Raw genomic sequence first — 27366 nt, forward strand, 5'->3', positions numbered from 1 at the left:
ACCGAGACATCATGACCGCAGATGAAATTAAGAGTGGGACGCTTAACCGACTGAGCCACCCAGGTGCCCCACCAATGTGCTATCCTTACTCCTACTGAGGACTGAGGGCAGCCTGGGTTGCACACGGTTCTGAAGACCCCACATCCCCACCGCACAGTGAGCTCCAGGGACGACTGCTGAGTCAGGCGACTCTACGATAAATGCAAACAACCTCATAATTAAGTCAGAAAGGGGTGTGTGTATGTGTGTATGTGTGTGTGTGTGTGTGTGTGTGTGTGTGTGTGTAACAGGAAGACCTCAAAGAAATTCAATAAAAAATGGGGCAAATGAAAGCTGAAATGCGGATCAGAGTCCTAAACCATGATCAGAGTCAGCAAGGCCGGCCAGCGAGGGCTCCGTGGAAGAGAAATTCCATAAGGGGATTTGATGGAGAAGAACTGGGGGGGCGGCAAGGGGGAGAGCGCTGTGCAAAGCCAAGGAAAGAGCTGCATTTAAGAGATGCTGAACTTATTTTTTCCTGGAGAGTTTAGAGCAAGAGAAGGGCCTTGAAATCTCCGAGTCAACGCAGTCACTCCTTTGGGAAGGGAACCATCAGAAGAATGGGTATTTATGACATCACAGCCAGAAAGAACCCGGGAGGCAGGCCCAGCAGGCGCGATCAAGCATTCCTACCGACACAGTGGTGTCGGTCCCCTCTGGCTGGAAGCTCCAGGAGACTGAGGTCAACGTGCCGGTGGTATTAGTAGACTTGAACTTGCAAGTCAGCTTCCCTTGTGTCCCATTTGCCACGAAGATTTCTTTTGGGGTATATACCTCCAAGGCCGATGTGCCCGTGGTCACTGGAGAGAGAGGAGCAAGGAAAGCTTGAGTAGCATTTAGTACAAATATCATGCTGCATATGACAAAGATATGAGAAAGTTACTTGATATACACAGTTATAGAGATTATCTATCAATCAATCATCTCTCTCTCTCTGCTGCCATTGTGTCATACACATTTCTGGCAGAATATTCCACAGCCAGGTGCTTCCCAGAAGCGGGATAAACTGCTGACGGTCTGGGATTTTGTCTTTGGTTTTCAGTAAGAAGATACTTTCACGAGTTCAGCTATTACCTCATGTTTATGTTTTCTTTTTCATTAACAGACTTTACTTCTTAGAGCAGTTTTCGGGTTACAGAAACACTGAGCATGAAGCAGAGAGTTCCAGCATATTCCCTCACCTCTACCCCCAGTTTCCCCTACTCATAACATCTTTTGTCAGTGTGGTATGTGTTACAATTGATGAGCCAATACTGTTACACTATTAACTAAAGCCCATCATTTATGGTAGGGTTCACTGTGTGTTACACATTCCATGGGTTTTGACAAATGTACAATGTCATGTATCCACTATTATAATAAAACACAGAATCCTTTTACTGTCCTAAACATCCCATGTTCCACCCATTCATTCCTCCCCCGTCCCCCTAAACCCCTGCCAACCACTGATTTTTTCCTGTATCTGTACGTCTGCCTTTTCCAGAACATTATAGAGCCGGAATCCTACAGCCTTTTCAGATTAGCTTTTATCACTTAGCGCTATTTACTTAAGTTTCCTCCTTGTCGTTTTATAGCATGACAGTTCATCTCTTTTGATTGCTGAGTAATATTCACGGTATGGATATTATCCATTCCCCTCCTGAAGGACATCTTGGTTGCTTCCCTGGTGGTCTGTTTTTAATGATGTAGAGGCCATATATATATATATATATATATATATATATATAAAGATGTATATATATATATACATAAAGATGTATATATATATATATATATATACACACACACAAAAATATGTATATATATAAAAATATATATAAATATATATTATATATAAATATAAATATATATATTAAAAATATGTATATATATGTGTGTGTGTATATACACATATATATATATACATATATTTTTTTTTGCTTAAGTAGTTCTCACATTCACCTGTTAAATTTCAACTGCTATCACACTGAACTTCTCTCATCTGCCATTTAATTTTAACACAATTAAAACTATTCTAGGGGCGCCTGGGTGGCGCAGTCGGTTAAGCGTCCGACTTCAGCCAGGTCACGATCTCGCGGTCCATGAGTTCGAGCCCCGCGTCGGGCTCTGGGCTGATGGCTCAGAGCCTGGAGCCTGTTTCCGATTCTGTGTCTCCCTCTCTCTCTGCCCCTCCCCCGTTCATGCTCTGTCTCTCTGTCCCAAAAATAAATAAACGTTGAAAAAAAAAAAAAAAAAACTATTCTAGGTAAGGTATCACTTCATTCAGAGCCGTGTTTATTATTTCACTGATCCTTTTCCTGTAAGGGATTTAAGGCAAAAAACATGCACAACATGCTGTTTTCGTTAATGAAATCCCATCTACCGTTACATCTCAGTGCAACCTGTGCTAGATAACTGTGAGTTCAAGAACCAGCTGACCACACCGGGCCACGTTTTCACTCTACCCCTTGAGTTTCATTCAGTCAGCCTAAGCCCAGAAATAGTAATTCAAATGTCTATCACTTGTAATACAAAAATAGCTCCTTTTTTTTTTTTCCAAGATCTGTAATCAGAGGCAACTTAATTAATCAGAGTTTTAAGGATGGCTGCTAAAATAATCTTCACTTAAAAAAGACACTTTCCTGGATTAAGTGAAGGTCAGAAAGGAAATTTGTTAGCCTAAAAATGGACACAATGAAAGCTAATGGAGGAAATATTATCTTCCAAATAGGGTATTTTCTAAAGAAATGGTTTGGAAAGAATCCGTATCTGCAGTGTTCCAATTATTCTCAGAATGTAACAGATGAGCAGAATGAGGAGGGGTTTGCTGTCACCCAGGACTGATGAGCACACTCAGTTTTTCTTCCTGAGGTCTTGCCCGAGACTCTAGGCCAGGCAGAAAAAGAGTACTCCCCCAGTTCTCCCAACCATCTTCCAAATGTTTATTCGCAGGACACAATGGGCACTTTGGCTATTCTTTTAAATAAACTGATAGCCATACTGTATCAATCAGATTTTTTTTCTGCTAAAGAGGGTGGATTATTATTATAGAGAACAATGGATTATTATTTGTGGCCCAAACCTCAAAACAAACCCTTCTTTCAAACAAGAAGCAAACAAAAGATGTTCCTTGCCTTTGTGGGTAGGCAGAAAACCAGCCCCAGGGCATCTGAGTTCAAAACGAGGGACAAAGCACAAGACCAGAAGATCTGACCAGCTTTTCCAGGAAGCAGTGTTGGCTTATAACCCTTATTTATGCTGCGTGATTTTGACTAGTTTTCTCCACAGTGGCAAGCGCTACAAGGAAAGCCAGTCTGCGAAGTCAATAAATAAGTCTCCTCAAGGGTTTTCTCAAGCCAGATCCCTGCCTCAAGGCCGGCCCGCAAAATCTGGTCGGTACCGGAGAGGTTATTTAAAGATGTTTCAGGTTACAGTCACGGAATTTTGGCCGAAAAGACTAACCAAATCCCTAAAGTGGCTTTTAGACAATTGATCTGAGGCAGACTTAACTACACCAGAGCTGGTTAATATACAAGTGACTTAAAAAAAAAAACAAAAACAAAAACAAAAACAAAAACCCTCACTCTTTGGCTCATTCGCACAGACAGCTGTTACAGCCAGGGTTATGGATTCCAACTCTGGTCAGTCAGCTGTTCCAAAAGAACAAAATGGCTCCATGCACAGCTAGTTAGCATCCTCTGATCCCTGACACTCTCTCTCTCTCTCTCTCTCTCTCTCTCTCTCTCTCTTTCCAGCTGTCCTAGTTCTTGGAGATCCCAACTAGTCATAAAATGAACTTCCCAAAGCCCTGGTCTCTTTGTTGGTCTTCTCTTCTACAAAAATGTTACCCTCAGGCCTGCCCCAGCCCCCCATTCTCACATCCGACCCTCGGCCAGGGCTTCTCCGCCTTAGCACTACTGACAACCGGGCTGGACTGTTCTCTGCTCAGGTCTGTTCTATGCATCGCAGGATGTTCAGCAGGGTCCCTGGCCTCTACCAGCTGTCAGTGGAATCTTCTCCCCTTCCAGCTGTGGCAACCAAAAAGGTCCCCAGACATTGAAACATCCTCTCAGGGGCCAAGTTACCGTGGCTGAGAATCAGTGCCCCAGACCCTACCAATACGAGCACCCGCTCCACAATCTCAAGCTTCTCTGCTCTCTGGCGGCCTCCTCCTGTCTTTCCAGACCACTTCCTCCAACACTCTGACTTTGCTGATCCTTCAGCCGCATCAGAACCTAAGATCTGTCACCCCCTCCCCCCAGAGGACCACTTCGTACCCTCCTCTCTGTGCTTCCTAGTTCACTGAGAAAACAAGCAAACCCGAAGGCAACTTCCTCGCGTCCCTCACTCCCCACAGCAGCGCCCCGTGCTCCGTGTTTCCTCTGCTACCACGTCCAAAAGGTCTGCACCTCTTCTCAGGGCCGGTCCCTGCTCGGGGCACAGGACCCCATCTTCTCTCGCCTAACCAAGGATGTTAATCCAGCAATCCTCCCTCTTTCTCCTGAAGTTCTCACTCTCAACTGAGTTACTGCCACCGGCCATATAAATACCTATATTTATATCCCAGGTTTAGGGGGAAAAACATCTTGACCCTGCATCTCATTTGAAAGAACTGTCTATATTCACCGTGCGCAGTTTCTCTCCTCCCATATTCTCTCCCTTTTTTTTTTTTTTTAACTTCTTTTAAGTTTATTTGAGAGAGAGACAGACAGAGAAAGAGTGCAAGCACGCATGGGGGAGGGGCAGAGAAAGAGGGAGAAAGGAGAATCCCAAGCAGGATGCGGGGCTCAATCTCACGAACCATGAGGTCATGACCTGCGTGGAAATCAAGAGCTGGACGCTTAACCCACTGAGCCACCCAGCCACCCCCTCCCATATTTTCTTGAGTAAACCCAATCCAGGCTTTTATCCCCAGTACTCCACTAAACCTATTTTAAAAAAATTTTTTTAATGTTTATTTTTGAGAGAGACAGAGACAGGATGCGAGTGGGTTAGGGGCAGAGAGAGAGGGAGACAGAACCTGAAGCAAGCTCCAGGCTCTGAGCTGTCAGCACAGAGCCCGATGCGGGGCTCGAACTCACAAGCTATGAGATCATGACCTGAGCTGAAGTTGGACGCTCAACCGACTGAGCCACCCAGGTGCCCCTAAAACTATTCTTGTCAAAGAATCTAATGGCCTCCATGTAGCTAAATCAATAGTCAATTCTCAAACTGACCTATTGCAACATCTGACACAGCCGATCCCTCCCAGCCTCGGAACACTTTTTCTTCCCATTTTAACTTCTGAAGCATCACTCTTTTGTTCTCTTATCTCACTGCCTGTTCCTTTCTAGTTCTCTGACCTCTGCATGTTGGAGAGTCCCAGATTCTCCCACTGACCTCTTATCTCTTAGGGACCTCATCTAGTTTCAAGGCTGTAAATATCACCTAAACGCTGATGATCCCTGTACACACACACACACACACACACACACACCTATCAACGACTTCACTTGGATCTACCTGGCATCTCAAATTTAATATGACCAAATTGAATTCCCGATTCCCATCCTCAAACCCACCCTTCCACAGCCTATCCCATTTCTGTAAATGGCAATCCCAGCCTTCCAGTGGCTGAGGCCAAAACCCGGGAGTCCTTCTTGAGACCTCTTTCTCACATCCTTACCACCACGCTGTCACAAAACAGGTTTGTATCTACTTAGAAACATCTTCTCAAAAGTGATCTCTCACTGCCTCTCTCAGTGCTGCCATCTTGGTCCAAGCCACTCTCCTCTTTCACTTGGGATATTTCAGTGGCTTCCTAAACTGGTGTCTCTGCTCCTACCCTCACCCACTTAACCACAGCCAGTCCATGCTTTTTAAAATGCATTATCAGGGGGCGCCTGGGTGGCTCAGTCGGTTAAGTGCCTGACTCTTGGTTTCGGCTCGGGTCATGATCCCATGGTTTGTGGGCTCGAGCCCCACATCAGGCTCCATGCCGACAGTGGAGCCTGCTTGGGATTCTCTCTCTCTCCCCGCCCCCCTCTCTGCTCCTCCTCCGCTTGCTCTGTTTCTCTCTCTCAAAATAAACTGAAAAAAAAAATTTAAATGCATATCAGATCTTATTACTCCTCTGCTCCAAACACTCCAAACAGTCTCCACATTAGCCAGGATCAGGACAAAGTCCTCACAGGTCCACAAAGCCCGACAAGAGCTAACTCCTAGCCACCTCTCAGACCTCGCCTCCCACCCTCCTCCTTCAGACACGCTGCAGCAGCCACCCTGGTCATTTTGTAGCTCCTCTGCCCTGGATGGGGGCCCCCAAGGACAGAGAACGCTAAGGACAAAAACATGGAGGTATCCCAGGAAGTCACGATGCCAGGAGAGACAAGGGAAGAGCAAGCAGCGATGTGGCACCCTGAGTCAGGTGCTCCCCCGGCTGCTCTCGGGAGGAGTCTGGGGAGACACCCTTGCTTACGGTGCCTGTGGTCGCCAAGCACAGCACGGCGGTTTCTAAACAAATGCGATGAGCAAGATGGGACTGCCAGAGAAGCTCTCCTGTGTGGGGAAAACACAGGTTTCCCTCTCGGACTGCATTCCATGAGGCTCAAGCAAGGGATGAGTTCACTGGTTTCTTAAACAATTGGGAATGGTTTGCTTTGTCCAGGCCTTTTCTTTTCCCCTCCTGAGTCACTAGGAGTATTATGGCAATACACAGTAAAATTATTGTGGAATTCAGATGGGCCTGTCTTCACAGTCATAAGAGGGAATTTTTAGGGACCAGTTAAAATGGCTAAAAATGCAAATGTAAAGTACCCTGAGATGCAGAGAAACCACTGGTCTAAACTCCATCAAGTCCATGCCACTGAGGACGGGAATCCCAGTCTGAACGAGACGTTAAATAGGGGTCTTTTAGGCCTGAGATTCACAGTTACAGTACACGGGCAAAAACTGCTGCGAAAAGTATCAAAGCTTTAATTCAAAAACTTGGATGGGGAAAAGTGTCCTGCTGAATCCCGGAAAAACCAATTGCCTCAGGAATAAAAAACACAGAAATGAAATGAAATGAAATGGAAAGATTAAGTGATATGTAAACGTTTTTATATCCTGCCAACTTTGGACTCTGAGTTATATATTAACTTACATGTAAATTTCAAAAACGGTAACAGGCGCTGAGCTTACGACTTTCTTCCTGGGGAAGGAATCCTGACCTGCTAAGTTACACCAGCATCCAGAGGGCAAGAAGACGAACAAGAACAGTCCTTCTTGTAGGAGATCAATTCAAATGAAAAAAGCCTGAAAAATCGTTTGACAAGTAATCGAAGAGTTCGCAGAATCAACTCAACACGGGTCATTTGTTTCTACAGCAGTCAACTATGACACCTACAACTTGGTTTTCTTCCATTTTGGATGGAGAACCAGAACAGTTTTGGGGGAAAATCCAAGTAAATACACAATACAAAAATAACACCCATCACAGCCACAAAGGAAAAAAGCAAATTCAAATTCAAAAATAGTTTGGCCAGGAGTCTGTTTCCTGATGTGATCTGTTTCAATACCGTGAATTGTTGAAGAAATGCAATGTCAGTAATGCCTCCAAAAGTGCCAAATGGTCTTGCTCCAAGTAAATTCAAACTCATACTATAAAATCATCTGAAATACATTGGAATAGCGTTATTACGGATGAATAAACACTTGCGGGGCCTAGACAGAGATCCCAAAACTTAACAAGTGAAACAATTCTTTGGCATATCACTTCTGGGTCCATTTGTAGTACCCTGGTTTGTAAAAACCTTATCCTTTGAACAGCTCCCACCACAGTTTTCCTTGAAACTGAAAGAAGGCTTTTGTTTTGATTTTTTTTTTTTGTTTTGGAAACACTTTGATGTCACCAGAATATTCTCCTGCCTAGAAGAATACAATCAAGTAATTTATTTAAATAGATTTCTGGCCTATCTCACCGGTACACAGTGTTAACCTGATATCGTAATATCGCCTAACCACAAGCATAAACATGACCTTTCAAAACATACTAAAAGGGAGAAATAAAAGGGCACCGAACACAACCGAGACGAGTGGCTCGGAGTGGAGGAAGGTAGACGGGGCAGGAGGAAAAAAGGCACACACTACTGGTAACGTTTTATTTCCTAGGGTAGGCCGTGAGGGCATGGGAGCTCATTTTAACGTGAGGTGTGTAAACTGTAGGCACGCGCACACACACACACTCTCTTTTGTATGTATTTTATTTTTCATAATAAAACCTGTTTTTCTTTTTAAAAGAAAGGAAGACATCAGTAAGGTGGTAAGAGATTTACCTCTTCAGTTCCAGAATGCTCCAGTGAAAGCATTCAGCACAGGATTCCCTCACAGTGTCAACTGTCACTCCTACAATCAGGCTGGATACCAAGAAGCCAACTGGTGACGTGTGTCAGTTGGAAACAGCACAGAGGCCGGGCTGGAGGCCTCACATCCTCAGAACGGGACCACTCTGCAGCTGAAGCGGGCTCCTTTCTTCCGTGAGTCAGGGCTATCTATCTTGGGCTCCCTCGGCTGGATAGCACAAAGTAAGGGGAGGCTACAAAAATATACTCTCTTCGACGAACCCTAACGATTAATAAATTCAGCTGTTCGCTTGTCAGGAACACACTCCTCTACTACACGCTTTGTCTGTTATGCTTTGGGCCTCAATCTAAAAGTGACATCCTTACAACGTGTGCCCCAAATCCCCACCCTGTGCTCCCTCACATCCTGCCTGCCCCTGCGAAGGCTCCCTCACACTCTACTGGAATGACCGGCTGTCTGGAACCAGGAGAGAGCAGGGGACTGTGTCCACCTTGTTCACCGTCATATTCTCATCACCTCACAAATGCCTTTTGTCAACGCGTTCAACAAACGTTTGCTGGGAAATGGGGAGGAAGGAAGGAAAGGAAAGAAAAGAGAGAAAAAGAAAACATACCAACTAGACTCAGATAAGCTCAGCCATAAAAATTACACACTTGCTTCACAACAAATGCCTGTAGGATAATGCCCCAAACAAACAGTGTCTGCAAAGAGGACTCAGGGCCAGGCTCGGATGCTGAATCTGTCTTGGACGAGGCTGAGCCAGGCTTCGAGAGACTCACCTTCCAATCTAGATGAGAGAATCCCAAAGGAGACTCATCTTTGGAAACGTTCAATAAGAAAAGTCTATGTACTTGAAGACCCTGAATGGCCAAAGCAATCTTGACAAAGAAAAACAGAAATGGAGGTATCACAATTCTAGACTTCAAGTTATATTACAAAGCTGTAGTAATCAAAACAGTATGGTGCTAGCACAAAAACAGACGCACAGATCAGTGGAACAGAAGAGAGAGCCCAGAAATAACCCACATTTATATGGTCAATTAATCTTCAACAAAGGAGGCATGAATAAGCAACGGGAAAAAGTCTCTTCAACAAACGGTGTTGGAAAAACTGGACAGTAACACGCAAAAGAATGAAACTGGGCACTTTCTTACACCATACACAAAAATAAACTCAAAATGGATTAAAGATGGGGGCATCTGGGTGGCTCAGTCAGTTGAACATCCGACTTTGGCTCAGGTCATGATCTCACAGCTCGTGAGTTTGAGCCCCGCGTCGGGCTCTGTGCTGACAGCTCAGAGCCTGGAGCCAGCTTCAGATTCTGTGTTTCCCTCTCTCTCTGCCCCTAACCCACTCGCATCCTGTCTCTGTCTCTCTCAAAAATAAATAAACATTAAAAAAAATTAAGAAGTGGATTAAAGATGTAAATGTGAGACCTGAAACCATAAAAATCCTAGAAGAGAATATAGACAGTAATTTCTCTGACATCAGCTGTAACAACATCTTTCCAGATATGTCTCCTGAGGCAAGGTAAACAAAAGCAAAAATAAACTATTGGGACTACACCAAAATAAAAAGCTTCTGCACAGCAAAAGAAGCAACCATCAAAACTAAAAGACAACCTACCGAATGGGAGAAGATACTGCAAATGACATACTGGTAAAGGGTTAGTATCCAAAATATATATAAAGAGCTTATACAACTCAACCCTAAAAAAAAAAAAAAAAAAAAAAAAGCCACAAATAATCCAGTTTAAAAATGGGCAGAAGACATGAACAGGCATTTCACCAAAGAAGACATCCAGATAGCCAAGAGACACATGGAAAGATGCTCCAACGTCATTTCATCATCAGGGAAATGCAAATCAAAACGACAATATGACATCGCCTCACACCTATTAGAATGGCTAAAATAAAAAACACAAAAAACAAGTATCGGTGAGGATGTAGAGAAATAGGATCCCTTGTGCACTGTCGGTGGGAATGCAACCTGGGGCAGCCACCATGGAAGACAGTATGGAGGTTCCCCGAAAATTAAAAAAAGAACTACCCTAAGACCCAGTAATAGCACTACAGGGTATTTACCCCCAACATACAAAAAGACTAATTCAAAGGGATACATGCTCCCCTATGTCATCTATTGCAGCATTATTTACAATAGCCAAATTATGGAAACAACCTAAGTGTCCATCAACAGATGAATGGATCAAGATGTAAATGGATAAAGATACATAATGGAATATTATTCACCCATAAAAAAAAGAATAAAATCTTGCCATTTGCAACAACATGGATGGATCTAGAGAGTATAAGGCTAAGTGAAATGAGATAGTCAGAGAAAGTCAAATACCACACGATTTCACTCATATGTGGGAATTTAAGAAACAAATGAACAGAGGAAAAAAAAGAGAGACAGACCAAGAAACAGACTCCTAACTATAGAGAATAAACTGATGGTTACCGGAGGGGAGGTGGGGGGAGGATGGGGTGATGGGAATTAAGGGCACAGTTATCTTGATAAGCACTGAGTTATATATGGAACTGTTGAATCACCATATTGTACACCTGAAACTAATATAACACTGTATCTTAACTACACTGGAATTAAAATTTTAAAAAAAACTTTATCTTGAAAAAAATAATAATAAGGCTGTGTACTGTCACTAACACACAGGATTACTCAACTCCTCTCAGAGTCCATTCCTTCCACTAATGATCAATGTCCAGCTGGCCACATCTCTATCTTTAACCTTTTTTGCACCAACAAAGGTCTTTCTGTTTCTCAAATGAGAGACATTCAAAAGGTCCTGAATCGGGCCAGTCATTGAACTGATCATTTGACTCCTTAAAGCCCTGGGATTTCTTCTTTGCCCTCCTCTATGTATGCACTGTTCATCTTTCTTTCCTGTTACTGCTTTCCTTTCCTTCAATCAACGGTTCATTCTTTCAAACCACACTGGGACTCAGCCTCTGCCCTTAATGGACTGACAGTCTCATGGAGACAAATAAACAAGTATCTACAGTGCAGTGGCAGAGGCATGGTGCCTGGCCCCTGGGACGAGGAGACTTTACAGGACCAGGGCTTCCACTAAAGGACAAAGTGTCCAAACAGTCAAGCAGTCAACCCAAATGCCACAGTTGTAGTCAATCTGAGTTGTATCATCTACATCCAGTGTCCTAGCATTTCTCAGTTCTTAGCAAACTGATGAAAGTAAGAAATCAGATCATTTTATTTCCGATAGATGATAGTGGACTAAGAGGCTTACCGTAAAGAGCATGTTGAAAGCCCTGGGGGGCACATGTTATAGATAAAAAAAAAAAACAAAAAAACCCAAAAACAAACAAAACACTATCACATACTTTACACTTCTCATGTGCTAAAACATACTTCTCTTTCTAGTCAAGCAAAAGACCACGGTACCTTACATGTATCTTTTCGAGCTCTCAAATCTTATCAGAAGGTCTACCAAATGTTAGAAGATATCTGAACTGAAATTTAATCCAAACCAGAAAAAAACCAAAATACAAAATATTAGGGCCAGCAACAGAACATGAGATTGGAAAGAATGTGACTGTGATCAAGGGCAAGAAGGGTATTCCTCACCTCCAAAATAAGGTAAAAGGGTGCAATGGAAAAACACCACTTACTGAGTGCTTATTACAGGTAAAGCATTACTAAACTAAGGAACATGTATTCTTTTTCAACAACACTGTTGGGTGTTATCTATTGGATGGAAACTCAAGAGAGGCTAAAGAACTTGCCCAAGTCACTTACTCAGCAGATATGGAGCCAAAAGTTGAATCCAGGATGTCCTGACCCCAAAGCCTAGCTCTTTCCGCTACGCTGATTCTCAAGCTTTATATGAATCTTTTATTCAAACAAAATATGGGTTCTTCTGGGGAACCGAGTATGTAATGGAGAAAGAGGTAGTTTTCACATACAAGTCGGACAAGTATTCAAAACTTACAATTTAAGTCCAAGAACTGCAGCACAGCACAATGGTTCTCGACCTTGGCTGCACACTGGAATCACCTAAGAGCTTTAAAAAATACTGATGCCATTGGGGCACCTGGTTGGCTCAGTCGGTTAAGCGTCCGACTTCGGCTCAGGTCATGATCTTGCGGTCTGTGAGTTCGAGCCCCGCGTTGGGCTCTGTGCTGACTGCTCAGAGCCTGGAGTTTGTTTCAGATTCTGTGTCTCCCTCTCTCTCTGACCCTCCCCCGTTCATGCTCTGTCTCTCTCTGTCTCAAAAATAAATAAACGTTAAAAAAAAAATTAAAAAATACTGATGCCTGGGGCACCTGAGTGGCTCAGTGGGTTAAGCATCTGACTCTTGATTTTGGCTCAGGCCATGATCTCACGGTCCATGGGAACCAAGCCCCATGTTGGGATCTGTGCCGATAGCTCGGAGCGTGCTTGGGATTCTCTCTCTCCCTCTCTCTGCCCCTCCCCTGCTCGTGCTTTCTCTCCCTCAAGATAAATAAATAAAACGTTTAAAAAAACAGTAGCTGTAAAAAATACCGATGCCTACTGAAACTACTCTGCGTGATACCGTAATGATGGATACATGTCATTATGCATTTGTACAACCTGGAGAATATACCCTATTGTAAATCATGGACTTCAGGTGGTTCAGATGTAACACTGTAGGTTCATCAACTGTAACAAATGCACAGCTCTGGTGGGGATGTTGGTAATGAGGGAGGCTACGCATGCCTGGGAGAAAATGGCATAGGGATATATAACCCTTCTCTCAATTTTGCTGTGGAAAATAAAGTCTATTAAAAACAAATATTGGGGCGCCTGGGTGGCTCAGTCGGTTGAGCGTCCGACTTTGGCTCAGGTCATGATCTCGCGGTTCGTGGGTTCGAGCCCCGCGTCGGGCTCTGTGCTGACGGCTCAGAGTCTGGAAGCCTGCTTTGGATTCTGTGTCTCCCTCTCTCTCTGCCCCTCCCCTGCTTGTGTGCTGTCTCTCTCTCTCTCTCTCTCAAAAATGAATAAGTATAAAACAAAAACAAAAACAAACATTGATGTCTGAGTCCCACCCCTAGCCCCAGGGACTCTGGTTTAATTGGCATGGGGCATGGCCTGGGCACCAAGACTTTTAAAAGACCCCTAGGTGATTCTAAATTTGTAACCACTATCTTACAGACCAGTGAGATATGGGGCTGTACATATGGTACTATAATACAGTGAGACAGGCCCGAAGCATACGGGCCAAGCCTTACCTGGCATTTGGCTGAGTGTAGGTGCAGTATTTCACTTGTAAAATATATTATTAGTACACATGCAGAGACCTGAATTTTTTACGAGACTAAGGCAGTGATTGACTACCTTCTTAACCACACACTGGCAAGTTTAAACGTATACACAGAAATTACAAAAATCTGCTTCATTCTGAAGAATGCGTTAGCTGCTGGAATCGACACGGCAGTGGTCTCACAGTCCTCAAATTATGCCTATAACTTCATATCTGTGTATGTCGCTCTTTATTATTATTTTCATTGTTAAAAATAAACTTTAGGAAAAAAACGTACATCCAACATTTGGAAGCTCTAAGAGCACAGCTGCCAGACCCCCGCCCCCGGGAATCTACTGAAGAGAGCCTGGAAACTACCGTTCTGCTCGGTTTTTGAGAAGTTCAGGTTTACCGCAGGGGAGTAAAGCCACAGTCTGCTACTGCCGCAGCCTACAGCCGGACAGACTAACCACACGTTAACCGCACGGGAGAAGTGGATCCAACGGAGAAGGAAATGGTTCACCCCGGTTAGAGCTACGGGTGCTCTCAGAGCTTGGTCTCCTCCCTGCTTATTCTTTGGGCACGTTCTTAATTAAACGCAAATTTACCCATGCCAATTTCTGAGATTTAAAACGCGGTTTAAAAGTCGCCCCGTTGCTTCACGAAGTCCCTGGTCCTCAGCACGGAGCACTAGACTTTTCAAAGTAACATCCCCCCCGCCTTTCCTGCTTTACATCGGTGAAGGCCAATGGATAGGCTGGTACCCGCTTGCTCTCACTTCCCTCACCAGGTCGCGCAGACGGCACACCTCTGGGCAACAGAGGTCCATCTCTAAAATCCTGCAGACTCTCAAAACTCCACCTAAACTTGACTTCAGTAAGACCCTCCCTGATCTGACTACCTCTTCTGCCCCAATACTCGGTATTTCTCGTACATCTCTCTGTGGCTACCGATTACTGAAGCAGCACCTTCAAGTGAGAGCCCAGGTCTTTTTTTGGTGCAGCAATCATCTCGAGCACCCCCCACCCCGACACTCAAGACTCCTTGAGGGGTGGAGTTACATCTTACTTGGCCTTTGTGGGCCAACGCACAGGATACCTCCGGGTGGTCACAAAGCTCTCAAAGAACACTTAAGGAGGAAACAAGCTGATTAATGGCTGAATTTTTAGGATTCCTGTAATGTGAAGTTATCGTTAATGAAACATATAAGCACTTTTCTCTGGCTGAAGTAAATCAAAGAAACCAACTTGCCCTTTAGCGGATACCTAACCTCAGGCAACAAGATTAATCGGCACCATTTTGTCACCGCCATCGCGAGTTCAAAGTATGGATGCTCATCCTTGGACAGAACATAAAATATGAGAACTGAAAAAAACATTTGCTTCTTGTCGAGATGCAGGCTTTGTTAGCATAAAACGATAACAAAAAAATTTAAAAAATTGTTTCAATGTTTATTTTTGAGAGAGAGAGAGAGAGACATACAGAGTGTGAGTGGGGGAGGGTCAGAAAGAGAGGGAGATACAGAATCCAAAGCAGGCTCCGGGCTCTGAGACATCAGCACAGAGCCCGACGCGGGGCTCGAACTCACAAACTGTGAGATCATGACCCGAGCCAAAGTCGGACGCTCAACCGACCGAGTCACCCAGGCGCCCCATAATTTTAAAGATAATAATAAAAAAGGATTAGTATCAATTAAACAACTCATTTCCTGAATAGCAAATAAGGGCTGGCTCGTTCTGTGAGGGATGCAGTCTCATGAGACACCCCGCGTGAACACACGCGCATCGCGAATGCACGCAACAAACAACAAGTGCCGACAGTGTGCGGGGTCCGGGCACGATGCAGGAAGCAGGAAAGAGTCCTCCAAACGGGGATCACAGGCTACCCGGTCTGTACTTTACTTCTTGTTTATAGCACCTTACTCTCCCTAAAAAAGTTCCTTACAAAAACATCTCCTTAAAGTAGCAAACAGACTATATGTAGTTGAAGTTTGAAAAATGAAGAGGTGAGGCAGCATTTCATGGAAAATGCACTTGCAATTTATCTGGAATGCTGAAAAGAACCAAGACAGATGGATAGAAGGGCATTTTGCAGAGAGAGAAAAACAGGATGATGTTTACAAATGAACTGTGTAGGTTAACTTGGCTGGAGTAGAAGAAAGCTTTAAAGTTAAAAAGGCAGGCTGAGAAGCTGGAACTTGATCCTGGGGGAAGGGGACACCACTGAGTATATTCGAGAAGGATGATACGGTAAAAGTGGACTTTTCGGTGGAGACATGAAAAACACAGAAAAGAGGAGGGAAAGAAGAGACATTCAGAAGATTTTCTCCCTGCGAAGGATTTTTGTTTGTTTCATTTCTGCCCCCACCACTGGACAAAACAGAAAAACTTCCAGGCATGACTCTTGTCTAAATCTTTCATAAGTAACAATGCTACTACGGACCAAATTATTCTTATGTATATAACCCTACGAAGTGAGTTTAGATACATGAGGAATATTTTTTAAAAAATAAGTAGTAGAGGGGCGCCTGGGTGGCTCAGTCGGTTAAGGGTGTGGCTCTTGATCTCAGCTCATGTCATGATCTCACAGTCCGGGGGGGCTGGTCCAGGGGAATCAAGCCCCCCGTCAGGCTCCGCGCTGACAATGTGGAGCCTGCTTGGGATTCTCTCCCTGTCTCTACCCCTCCCCACTGGAGCTCAGGCACTCTCTCTCAAAATAAATAAACTTAAAACATTTTTTAACTAAGTAATACATATATCTAGTTTCTTTGAAATAATAATTCTACATGATTACGTTTGTCATATGGCTCCCACAAGCTCCTTTTAAGACTACAACCATTTTGATGGAAATATTGCTAAAATGTATTGTTTTTTTCTGCCTTCCTAAAAAGATAATACGGTGAGTAAAGGTTTGCAGAGAAACAGCGTTTACATAGTTTCAAAGTATTCCTCCCCAAGACAGTTATTAAATACAAAAGGAAAAAAATAGTTACATTACAGCACAGAAACATGGTAGACATTATCTCCACTGAGGATCAAAGGGGGCGTCATCAGGGGCGGCTGGGTGGCTCAGTCAGTTAAGTGTCCGACTTCGGCTCAGGTCATGACCTCACGGTCCGTGGGTTCGAGCCCCGCGTCGGGCTCTGTGCTGACAGCTCAGAGCCTGGAGCCCGATTCAGATTCTGTGTCTCCCTCTCTCTCTGCCCCTCCCCTGTTCATGCTTTGTCTCTCTCTGTCTCAAAAATAAATAAACGTTAAAAAAAAAAAAATGTAAAGGGGACGTCATTAGTAACGGAGCAAACTGGTAAGACATGCCTCCCTATCACATGCACCGAGAACAGCACGTCACTTCTGTGGTACTCCTGACAATTGAGTGTGACCGGAACCATCAGACAAACCTGATGGAGGGACATTCTACTATGTAAGTGGCCCTTATTCTTAAAACATGTTAATGTAAACTCAAGAAGAGAAAGAAAAAAGATTCAGGCAGTAATGCAAACTGAAGGCGACAGAAGGGCCCGGGACAGCTCAAAGAAACTCCCACAATGGACATTATTGGGACAGCTGGCAACATCTGAATGACACAGTAACTGTACCGCCTCAACATTAATTTCCTGATTTTGATAATTACACTGTGGTTACGTAAGATAATGCGCCTAGTCTTCAGGAAACATTCAAGTACTTAAAGAAACATTAAAGTACTTAAAGATAATGGGGGGCATACATGCACGCGCACGCACAAAAGTATTTAAGAATAAAGGATCAGGGGCGCCTGGGTGGCTCAGTCCGTTAAGTGTCCTATTCGTGATGTCAGCTCAGGTCACGATCTCAAGGTTTGTGAGATCGAGCCCCAAGTTGGGCTCTACGCTGACAGCACAGAGCCTACTCAGAATTCTCTCTCTGCCCCTCTCCTGCTTGTGTAGGCTCTTTCTCTCTCTCTCTCTCTCTCAAAATAAATAAACTTAAAAAAAAAAAAAGAATGAAGAATGAGCACTTCTGCAGCTTTCCTATAGTTGAAAAACACACACATGAGGGAGCGGGAGAAGGATTAAGGAAATATAGTAAAATGTTAACATTTGAGAAATCTGGGTGAAGGGTAAATGCTATTTTTTTTTTTTTGCAATTCTCTTGTAAGTCTGAAATTACATCAAAATAAAAATGGACAAGAAATAATGCAGTATTTTGTTTAACTGGGGGTTTTGTTTTTGTTTTTGTTTTGCTAACTCTTTGGTAACGGGACTTGTATGCACATCAGGAACATAATAAAATTGAGTGATGCCCATTGGGGCCCCTCGGATACGTGAGGCTATTGGCCCCGATCTAGAGGTCCCCAGCATGATTATTTTTGAACTTTTATAAAAGCTTTCAATTTTCTTCCTATCTGCTGCATCCCCATCACCACTGCGGACTGCAGCTTGCCTCCAGCAGCCCCTACTGCGCCTGCTAATTGCTCTAATCTATTACCGGCTGGGAAAAACTCACCTAGTTCACGTTCATTTTACAGATGACACAATGCTAGCCCAGAGAGGCTAAGTCACTGATAGGAGGCATCCACATTATCAAGAACAGAAGGATCTGAACAACTCTTTTGCTCTTTTTGTGACATCACGCTGGTCTGATGAGGGTATAAAATAACATAAAGTAGTTTATTTATGAAGAAGCATATTACGAGTAAAGTACAAGAACCCAAAGGAGCAGACTTTGTCATATTAATCTTTGCTGTTCACTGGAGGTTTTTTTGCTTACTTTTTTTTTTTAAAGCGACCTTCCGTTTCTTTCTTTTTTGTCGTCGTTGTTAATTTATTTATTTTTGAGAGAGCCGAGGAGGGGCAGAGAGAAAGAATCCCGAGCAGGCTCTGCACCGTCAACACAGACCTCCACCCCACAAACCGTGAGATTATGACCTGAGCTGAAGTCAGATGCTCAACCGACTGAGCCACCTCGGTGCCCCCTTTTGCTTACTTCCAAGTAGCGAGATAAGCCTCCGCGGATTAGGAAAGTGTTGGCGTTGGTGTATTTTAAGATTTCCCCCCAAGCTTCCTCTTTCTTTAAAAAAGAAACCCACGTGTCTCATAATCTCCAGACATTTTACAGCTTGCGGAGTGTCACCCACTTGGATTTATATACGTGAGACACAACAACACGGCCAAACAGCAAAAGGAGGGCACATGCCATTAAGTCATCTGGAACCGAATATAGTGTAAAATGTACAAGACGATAAAATGTAAGGCACAACTGGAGTGCCTTATTCCTCCACAAGTTCAGATTATCACCCACTTGGATTTATATACGTGAGACACAACAACGCGGCCAAACAGCAAAAGGAGGGCACATGCCATTAAGTCATCTGGAACCGAATATAGTGTAAAATGTACAACACGATAAAACGTAAGGCACAACTGGAGTGCCTTATTCCTCCAAAAGTATTTTTCCAGATGTTTTCAGATAACGGAGAGCATCTTCTGCCTCCTGACTTACTACGAACATTTCATGGGATGAAATCTCTGGAAACAATTCTTTGGAGTCATTCTCCCCAGAGGAATGGCATTTACTCAAAGGCTTCTGGATGGCAAGAATCGCTTAGAACAGAAAAGCCTGCCAAATGGTTGAAACTGCCATTTTGAGGAGGCTGATATGAAATCACTTTTCAAGCCCCAGGATATCTGAAAAAATTTACAAATCCAAATGTTTATGTATGGGGGAACTGTTTAAATAAATTTGGCATATCTATAAAAGTAAATATATCATGAGAAAGAACGAGGAAGTCCACTAGCGTCGATATGAAATGATCTCCGAGGCATATTCGATGAAAAAAAAATTCAACGAAAAAAATACAAAAATTCACTCAAAATGGACCACAGACTTAAATGTGGTCTTAAAACTATAGCCTTAAATGCGGTCTTAAAACTATAGAACTCTTAGAAAACGTAGTAAATCTCTGCGATCTTGGATTAGGTAATGATTTCTTAGATGTGGCACCAAAAGCACATGCAACAAAAGAAAAAATAGATAAACTGGACTTAAATCAAAATTAAAATTTTTGTGCTTCACAGAACACCATCAAGAAAGTCAACCCACAGAATGGGAGAAACTGTTTGCAAATTTTATATCTGAGAAGGGGCTTGTAACCAAACATACAAAGGACCTTTAAACTCAACAACAAAAAAAGACAAACCAATTAAAAAACGGGCAAAGGACTGGAATAGATATTTCTCCCCCCAAAAACCCCAAACAAACAACCCAATAAGCCAATAAGAAGATGCTGAAACATCATTAATCACGAGAGAAATGCAAATGAAAACGACAATGAGATGCCACTTCACACCTGTTAGGATAACTATCATCAAAAAGACAGTAACAAGTATCGGTGAGGATGAGGAGAAGTTAAACCTCTCTGCGTTGCTGGTGGGAACATAAAGTGGTGCAGCCCTTTGGAAAACAGTTTGGCAGTTAGAGTTGCTACGACTTAGCGATCCTACTCCTAAGTGTACATCCAAGAGAACTGAAAACACGCTCATCAACTGGCGAACAGGTAAACAAAGTCCCGTACAATATTTTTCAGGCATAAAAAGAAACAAAATATCGATATACGCAAAGGATGTACCTGGAAAACATCATGCTAAGGAAAACTAGACGCACTGTGATTCTATTTACAAGAAATCTCCAGAAGAGGCAAGCCCACAGAGACAGACAAGTAGATTAGAGGGGGTTGCAGGCAGAGAGGAATGGGGAGTGACCACTAAGGGGTACAGGGCTTCTTCATGGGGTGATGGAAGTGTTCTGAAATTAGGTAGCAATGATGGCTGCACTACTCTGTGAATATACCAAAACCCACCGAATTTTACACTTTAAGGGGGTGAATTTTATACTAGGTGGATTATAGCCCAATAAAGCTGCTGTTTAAAAAAACAAGTTGTTGAACAGCCGGTATGGGATGTTACCAATTTACAGATCTGCTCAGGTCTCAATAAAATGTCTTTGGAAAGATACACAGGAAACTAACATTGGCCTCCTCAGCAAGGACTCCGAAGACAGAGAAAGATTTCTTACTATGGACAGTACTCTCTTTTTAAACTTCTGAACTATGTCCATTTTTTTTTTATTAGAGGTGAACTGAAATTAGAAAATGTTTTTAATAGACTAGTCCCTTCCGCCAGTTTAACAATGCAAAGCTCTGTGCAACAATATACTCAGCGACAGTAGAGGGCATGAAGGCCAAAATTAGCTGGAAGTAACAGAAAAATTCGCGGTTTTCTATACTGTTTAATTCCGGTTCCATTAACTTTTCCTCATTGGTCTTCTCTTTGTATCTCAGTGGCTCTCTGATGCACACATTTTCTGTGCCTCTTTTATTTGGAGACGCAAACTGAACAAATATTTCCTATAAGGGATCAAATTTCCAAACTTAGGAAAAAAAAATCTATTTGAAAAACTTTTTTAAAACCTTCTTCTACCAGATGTTATATTTTAGAGGAAGATATGAATAATAAATGACCCTTAGGAGAAAGCCAAAAACAGCTTAGAAACAGTACTTCCTGCATGCTTTCCTCCAAATTCCCATCCAATTGGATTAAAACTACCCTATGAAAGCCATTCTTGGGGTGCCTGGGTGGATCAGTTGGTCAAGTCTCTGATTTCAGCTCAGGTCATGATCTCGTGGTTTGTGAGTTCGAGCCCCGCGTTGGGCTCTGTGCTGACAGCTCAGAGCCTGAAGCATGCTTCGGATTCTACGTCTCCCTCTCTCTCTGCCCCTCTCCTGCTCATGCTCTCTCTCTCTCTCTCTCTCTCTCTCTCTCAAAAATAAACATTAAAAAAATTTTAAAAAGAAAGAAAGAAAGAAAGAAAGAAAGAAAGAAAGAAAGAAAGCCATCTTCTATTTTTCAGTCATAGCACCAGTCCAGAAATAGGCTTCCAAAACAAGCCACCGGACCCCAGCTCTACTCACACCTGGGGCAGAAGGAAATAGCCCCACTGGGTAAAGTTCTCCGTTCCATTCAATTCCGCACCATCTGGCTAGCTGCTTTCACTTGGGAGAGCTCTGTACCACTGATGGAATTTGATGTACTGCATTCTCTACCCTCTTCTGTTACTATGTCAGTGCTACCCACCCCTCGCTGATGCAAACAGGGGCGGCTGGTCTACAAGGCTATGTGGACGCACCAATACAACCTAACTCCCCAGCGGCCCCACCAATCCTCCCAAGGCTGGCTCCAGGCTACCATCCCGCCAGTTGATCACTCTCCCCATGTCACTCCCGCTCCTTCCTACGTTTCTGCCACACCGAACTCCTAGCCCACTCCCCAACACAATACAGTCCTTAACACGCTCCTCTCTCCCGCTCACTCACACTGAGCCAACGCCTACTTTTCCTTCAAGGCAACTCTAAGACAATCACATCTGGCACTTGGTTCTGACTGTGGATATTTTCCCTGAAGCTTAAATGCACTTCTGCAGAAGAGGCATAAAGCTATAAAAATGTGCATCTTTCATCAATTCTAAGATGCCACTGATGGTTAAGACCCATTATTTCACGTGCCAGCGGGAACTGACTAATGCTGGTTCTGACTCACCAGCAACTGTAAGGCATATCCCAATGTCACAGATATTAAAACACGAGAAACGGTCTGAAAATTAAAGATCTGCAGTAAACCACAAATCTGAAAGGTAAAGATGTCGTCTTCCGACTATTTACCCGTAACATGTCTCCTGATAACTGTTTCCCAGTCTCTCCCAGGCCTCTGGCATCTAAAAGTCTGCATTTTACTCCCACTTGATCCTACTCCCCAACAGTTAACCCAGAACCTAAAACTTAAGATGCGCACAGTAAAACGGGAGTCCCATTTATTAAATTTAAAACCAAGAGTTCCTATTTATTAAGCATCTGCTTAATAAAGTACGCAAAGAATGTGATTAAGACTTAGAAACCATTAATGCCATACAAATAAAACTAAAAAAAAAAAAAAGCTTCTTTGCCTACAACGACCCAGACAATACCAAGTATTTCAGAATCGTGGTTAACCCGAACGTATTAAAGATGTCAAATATTTTGTGTTTTTAAAAGATACACAGGATACGGCCTTGGGTCCAAGGTTCCCAAGACATTCTTGATATTAGAGTTTGCAGAACCTTCCATTTGCAGTATTAGATTAATGTGACATGGTATTTACTTTAGTCCACAGACAACGTTTCTGCCCTAGAACAGAAACAATGGTAAGCACTTAAAAACATTTTTGTCCGATGTTTGCTGACGGCTTTCAGGCGGCCCCCTGCCCCTGCCCCTAGGCAGGCCGATAAGAAAGCCCAGGTGATCCCTCCCGTGGAGCAGGCAGGAAGTTACCACCGAACCCCAGCCAGCAGCCCTGGCCCCGCCCCACCATCTGGTCAGGGTCAAGATGAAGCCAGTCCCCTTTACCTGTTCTTCTAAGCCACCTCTGACCCTGCTTGGGAAGCCTGCCCTGCTCTTCCCAGGACGTCTCATGACATGTTTAGCAAACCTTGTCATGCCTTCTTGGTGCCTACGTGGTACCTTCCCTTTCTACATCTGAACCCAATACTGCGGGGACGGGAGGGGGATCCATTCCACCTCTGCAGCGCCCACAACAGTTATTCTTGAAGTGATCTTCTGATTTCACTCCCAATTAGATTTAATGAAACCAACACATATAGATGTTCACCCACTGCTGTAAAGGGTCCATGAAAAGAACTTCTATTAAGGCCCATAGGAGAACTTATTTCAGAGGGCGGTCGCAGGCCAACTGCCCGTCTATCCGTAGGTTCCTACAGAATCCGTGGACTTTATTTAGCCGCACTTTCCAACGGATCTTACTTGTTTTACTTATCAAAAGTTGTCCCCCCTGGGGCGCCTGGGTGGCTCAGTCGGTTAAGCAGCCCGACTTCGGCTCAGGTCATGATCTCACAGTTTGTGGGTTCGAGCCCTGCATTGGGGGCTCTGTGCAGACAGTGTGGAGCCTGCTTCGGATTTTTGTGTCTCCCTCTCTCTCTGTCCCTCCCCCGCTCACACTCTGTGTCTCTCTGTCTCTCAATAATAAATAAACGTTAAAAAAATTTAAAAAGTTGTGCCCCCTGTAGGGTAAGTTTTTAACATGATACCACAATTTATCCTGAAAAACTACCAGCGTGGCTACGTGCTCTGTCACTGTGGACACCAGAGGGCTACCTGAGATCACAAAGAATGGTGTATAACCTGGCGCAAAGACCCCTTTGTGCGTCCACTTCTGCTTAAATTGTTCTCATAATAGCGTCTATGGTTGTTACAAGAATGAAATGAGCTAGTATCTCATTAAAGGGCTCAAGGGCTTAGAAGAATGCCTGGCCTATGGAAGCTCCACATGGACTTCTGATAAATAACTAAGCAGCTGCAATGACACTTAGGTATATTTGTGCAATGGGATGCTTCTGGACTATACCAAGTACCCATCAAAACAGACAGTAGCCTCGCCCTTCTCTGAGCAACCACTGTACCAATAAGGAGCTCCCAAATCGTGGTCCCCTTTATCTCATGCATTATTTGTTCTCTCTCCAAATGCACTCAAAGCACCTTGAGTGCACACACAGGTCACCCCCAGGCTTCTGCTGCACCTGCCACGGCACTTTTGCGGCGTCAGCCTCCTTAGCTGTGTGATGTGGGCCGGACTGGCTACTTCGGCAATGGTGTACCAGTTGTAGCCGGAAGGAGAGGCTAGAAAGGCTGCCCAGCCCCACCTCAATGAGATCTGTTTCTCGAAATGGAAGGTGTTCTAAAGCAATCGGTAAGTAAAGGCTGTTCAGCAATCGTTCACACAGAATCCAGAGACAGAGGCCAAGTTAGCCAGGATCAGAGCACTGGAAAACAAAACAATATCGGGGCGCCTGGGTGGCTCAGCCGGTTGGACGGCTGGCTTCAGCTCAGGTCATGATCTCTCGGTCCGTGAGTTCAAGCCCCACGTCGGGCTCTGTGCTGACAGCTCAGAGCCTGGAGCCTGCTTCGGATTCTGTGTCTCCCTCTCTCTCTGCCCCTCCCCCTGCTCATGCTCAGTCTCTCTCTGTCTCAAAAATAAATAAAACATTAAAAAAAATTAAAAAAAAAAAACCCAAAACAATATGACCTGACTACTGGAAGCAAGAGGCATCGTTACCTTTACTTACTCACACTCTGCCTAAAGGAGCTGATGCTGCTTACCGTAAATGCATATAAATGTTAAATAAAATACGGAAATCAGGAAAATATAAAGATCGATATTGGGGTAGGAGAATAGAACACAGAGAGGCAGGAGATACGGTCCATAAAGTGGCTAAAACAAAGCTTTCCCTGGCTGGCGTTCTGGAAGAGATTTCTCACATACATTATATGCGCAGGGCAGGCTGAGTCATGTGAGGAGCGTGTCCCCAGCCACACCTAGGGTAGTGAAATAATGAGTTTTATAAAGCAGGTTCTCCTGACACTCTCAAAAAAACCAAACAAGCAAAACAAAACAAAACAAAACCCCCCAAAAGCAGCGAACAACATGACACCACCATAGATTCAAAGAAAGTAACTGTACAAGGGGCCTAAGCCCAAGTGTCCAAGTGCAAAGCCAAGCCGAGGACAAAACGTGGAACAGCTTCAGAAATAAATGGACTGTATGTCACTTCAACAATCCTTTACAAAGACCACTTCCCTTAACTGGGCTGCTGATAAAAGTTGTTTGGTGAACCGTTTCCGTTATATTCTTTGCCACTGGGGTCTGTGCTGATTATCAAAGGCAGACCCACATTCTTAACAGATCAAAGAACAGAGCCGGCTGTAAACACCGAGGTGCCAAATCAAGGCTCTCTGTAGCCTAGATCTGTGGCCACCTCACCCGAGGGAGGGGAGCGATGGGCGGGCCCCTTGAAGGCGACAGCAAGCGCTTTTCTTGGAGAGTAACTTTGGGAATGCCCCAGGATGAAGTAGAAATGAACTGATCACACTGCTGGCTCTAGAACACAGAGCACAGGCAACATGATTTTAGTCCAGAAATTTCCCATGGCACTTACTACCAGTCACCCAAGGCAGCCATCTGCTACACACTGTGTAAGGCCCAAGCCCAGAGTGGGAAAGGGCTTGGTACCCTACATCAGGAGGGTGAGAGGTCCCTGCTGAGTTACCCACCACACTCGCCGCGGTGGGGCCAGCCCACAGGGGGATGGGAATGGTCAGCACACCGTACGCCCAAAGATACCCCAGAGCGTGCACCGGACATTGATCCTCCCTGGGAGAAGAGCAGTGGTCACAGAGCAGGGGAGGTTGTGCAGGGCCCAGGAGACCAGGTGCTGGAAAGCAGCTGGGTAAAAAGACCCATCCCAGGGAAGCAGGGAGGTGGCAAGAGGCAAGTCTGCATGTGAGCAGAGGCTCTTAAGTCCCTGTGTATACCCCACTGTCCCATCAGACTCATGGACAAAACACACATTCAAGGGGCGCCTGGGTGGCTCAGTCGATTAAGCATCTGACTTCGGCTCAGGTCATCATCTCACAGTCCGTGGGTTCGAGCCCCGCGTCGGGCTCTGTGCTGACAGCTCAGAGCCTGGAACCTGCTTTGGATTCTGTGTCTCCCCCTCTCCTGCTGGCACTCTGTCTCTCTCTCTCTCTCAAAATAAAAATAAACATTAAAAAATTTTTTTAAAGCACACATTCAAAGATAAAACTATTGGGGAGGGGGACTGGGCGGCTCAGTTGGCTAAGCGTCTGACTCTTGATTTCGGCTCAGGTCATGATCTCACAGTTCGTGAGTTCGAGCCTTCAGCTGGGCTCTGCTCAGGACAGAGCCTGCTTGGGATTCTCTCTCTCCCTCTCTCTCTCTGCCCCTCCCCCATGCATGCACCCTCACGCTCTCTTTCTCTCTGCAAAATAAATAAACATTAAAAAAAAAAAAACACAACAAGCAAAGAAAAAACTACTGGGGTGCCTGGCTGGCTCAGTCAGAGAAGCATACGACTCCTGATCTCAGGGTAGTGAGTTCAAGCCCCACGTTAGGTGTAGAGAGTACTTAAATAAATAATTTTTTAAAAAGATAAAATTATTAAGAGCTTCAAGACGGTGACCTCAGAGCATTAAACCCCAAGTTGATTGCGGGGTCCTTCTGAGTGCGGTGCCCCGTGTGACTGCACTGGCTGTGTGCCTATGAGGCTGGTTGTGACAGCCATAAGAAATCGTGCCGAATACTGTCACCAAGTGTCTGTTTTTCAGTGATAAAACGTACCCATAAACCTAAACAGGACTTCGTGCTGACGACTGAACGCGGGAATGAAGAAAAATGAACCAAGAGTGACTCCTGGGTTTCTGGCCTGAACAAATAGATAAATGAAGGTGCTCATAGAGCTGGACGTTTAGCTGGGGAGAAGGAAGAGAAATCAACCTGCATTGTTGCAAATGTTGAGTCTGAGACGTCTACACACCTCCGAATGGAGTCAAGTAGGTACCAGGATATGGAGGGCTGAAGCTCACAGAGGTCTTGGCTGTGTATACATTTCTGAAGATAGCAATACACAGGTGGTCGTTAAAATCACAGAAGAGGGGCACTTGGGTGGCTCAGCATCCGACTTCGGCTCAGGACATGATCTCATGGTTCACGAGTTCGAGCCCCGCATCGGGCTCTGTGCTGACAGCTCGGAGCCTGGAGCCTGCTTCGGATCCTGTGTCTCCCTCTCTCTCTCTGCCCCTCCCCCACTCATATCCTGTCTCTCTCTCTCTCTCTCTCTCAAAAATATATAAAACATTAAAACATTAAATCACAGAAGAAAATGTCACCACATTGGACAATAATGTAGAGA

General features: G+C 44.3%; 1 protein-coding gene across 1 annotated transcript in view; it reads right to left on the reverse strand.

Annotated features, from left to right (window-relative positions):
* Positions 1–27366, reverse strand: part of MPZL1 (myelin protein zero like 1) — a 72538-nt gene that overhangs the window by 19099 nt on the left and 26073 nt on the right. Inside the window, exon 5 of the mRNA XM_047076470.1 lies at positions 673–839. Within this exon, the coding sequence (XP_046932426.1) occupies positions 673–839 (167 nt within the window). The remainder of the gene's footprint in view (positions 1–672; positions 840–27366) is intronic.

Source organism: Lynx rufus, unplaced genomic scaffold (assembly GCF_022079265.1).
Source record: "Lynx rufus isolate CCGP_SWC_20201006 ecotype Redwood Valley unplaced genomic scaffold, mLynRuf1.p SCAF_15, whole genome shotgun sequence".
In the NCBI taxonomy this organism is placed as follows: Eukaryota; Metazoa; Chordata; class Mammalia; order Carnivora; family Felidae; genus Lynx; species Lynx rufus.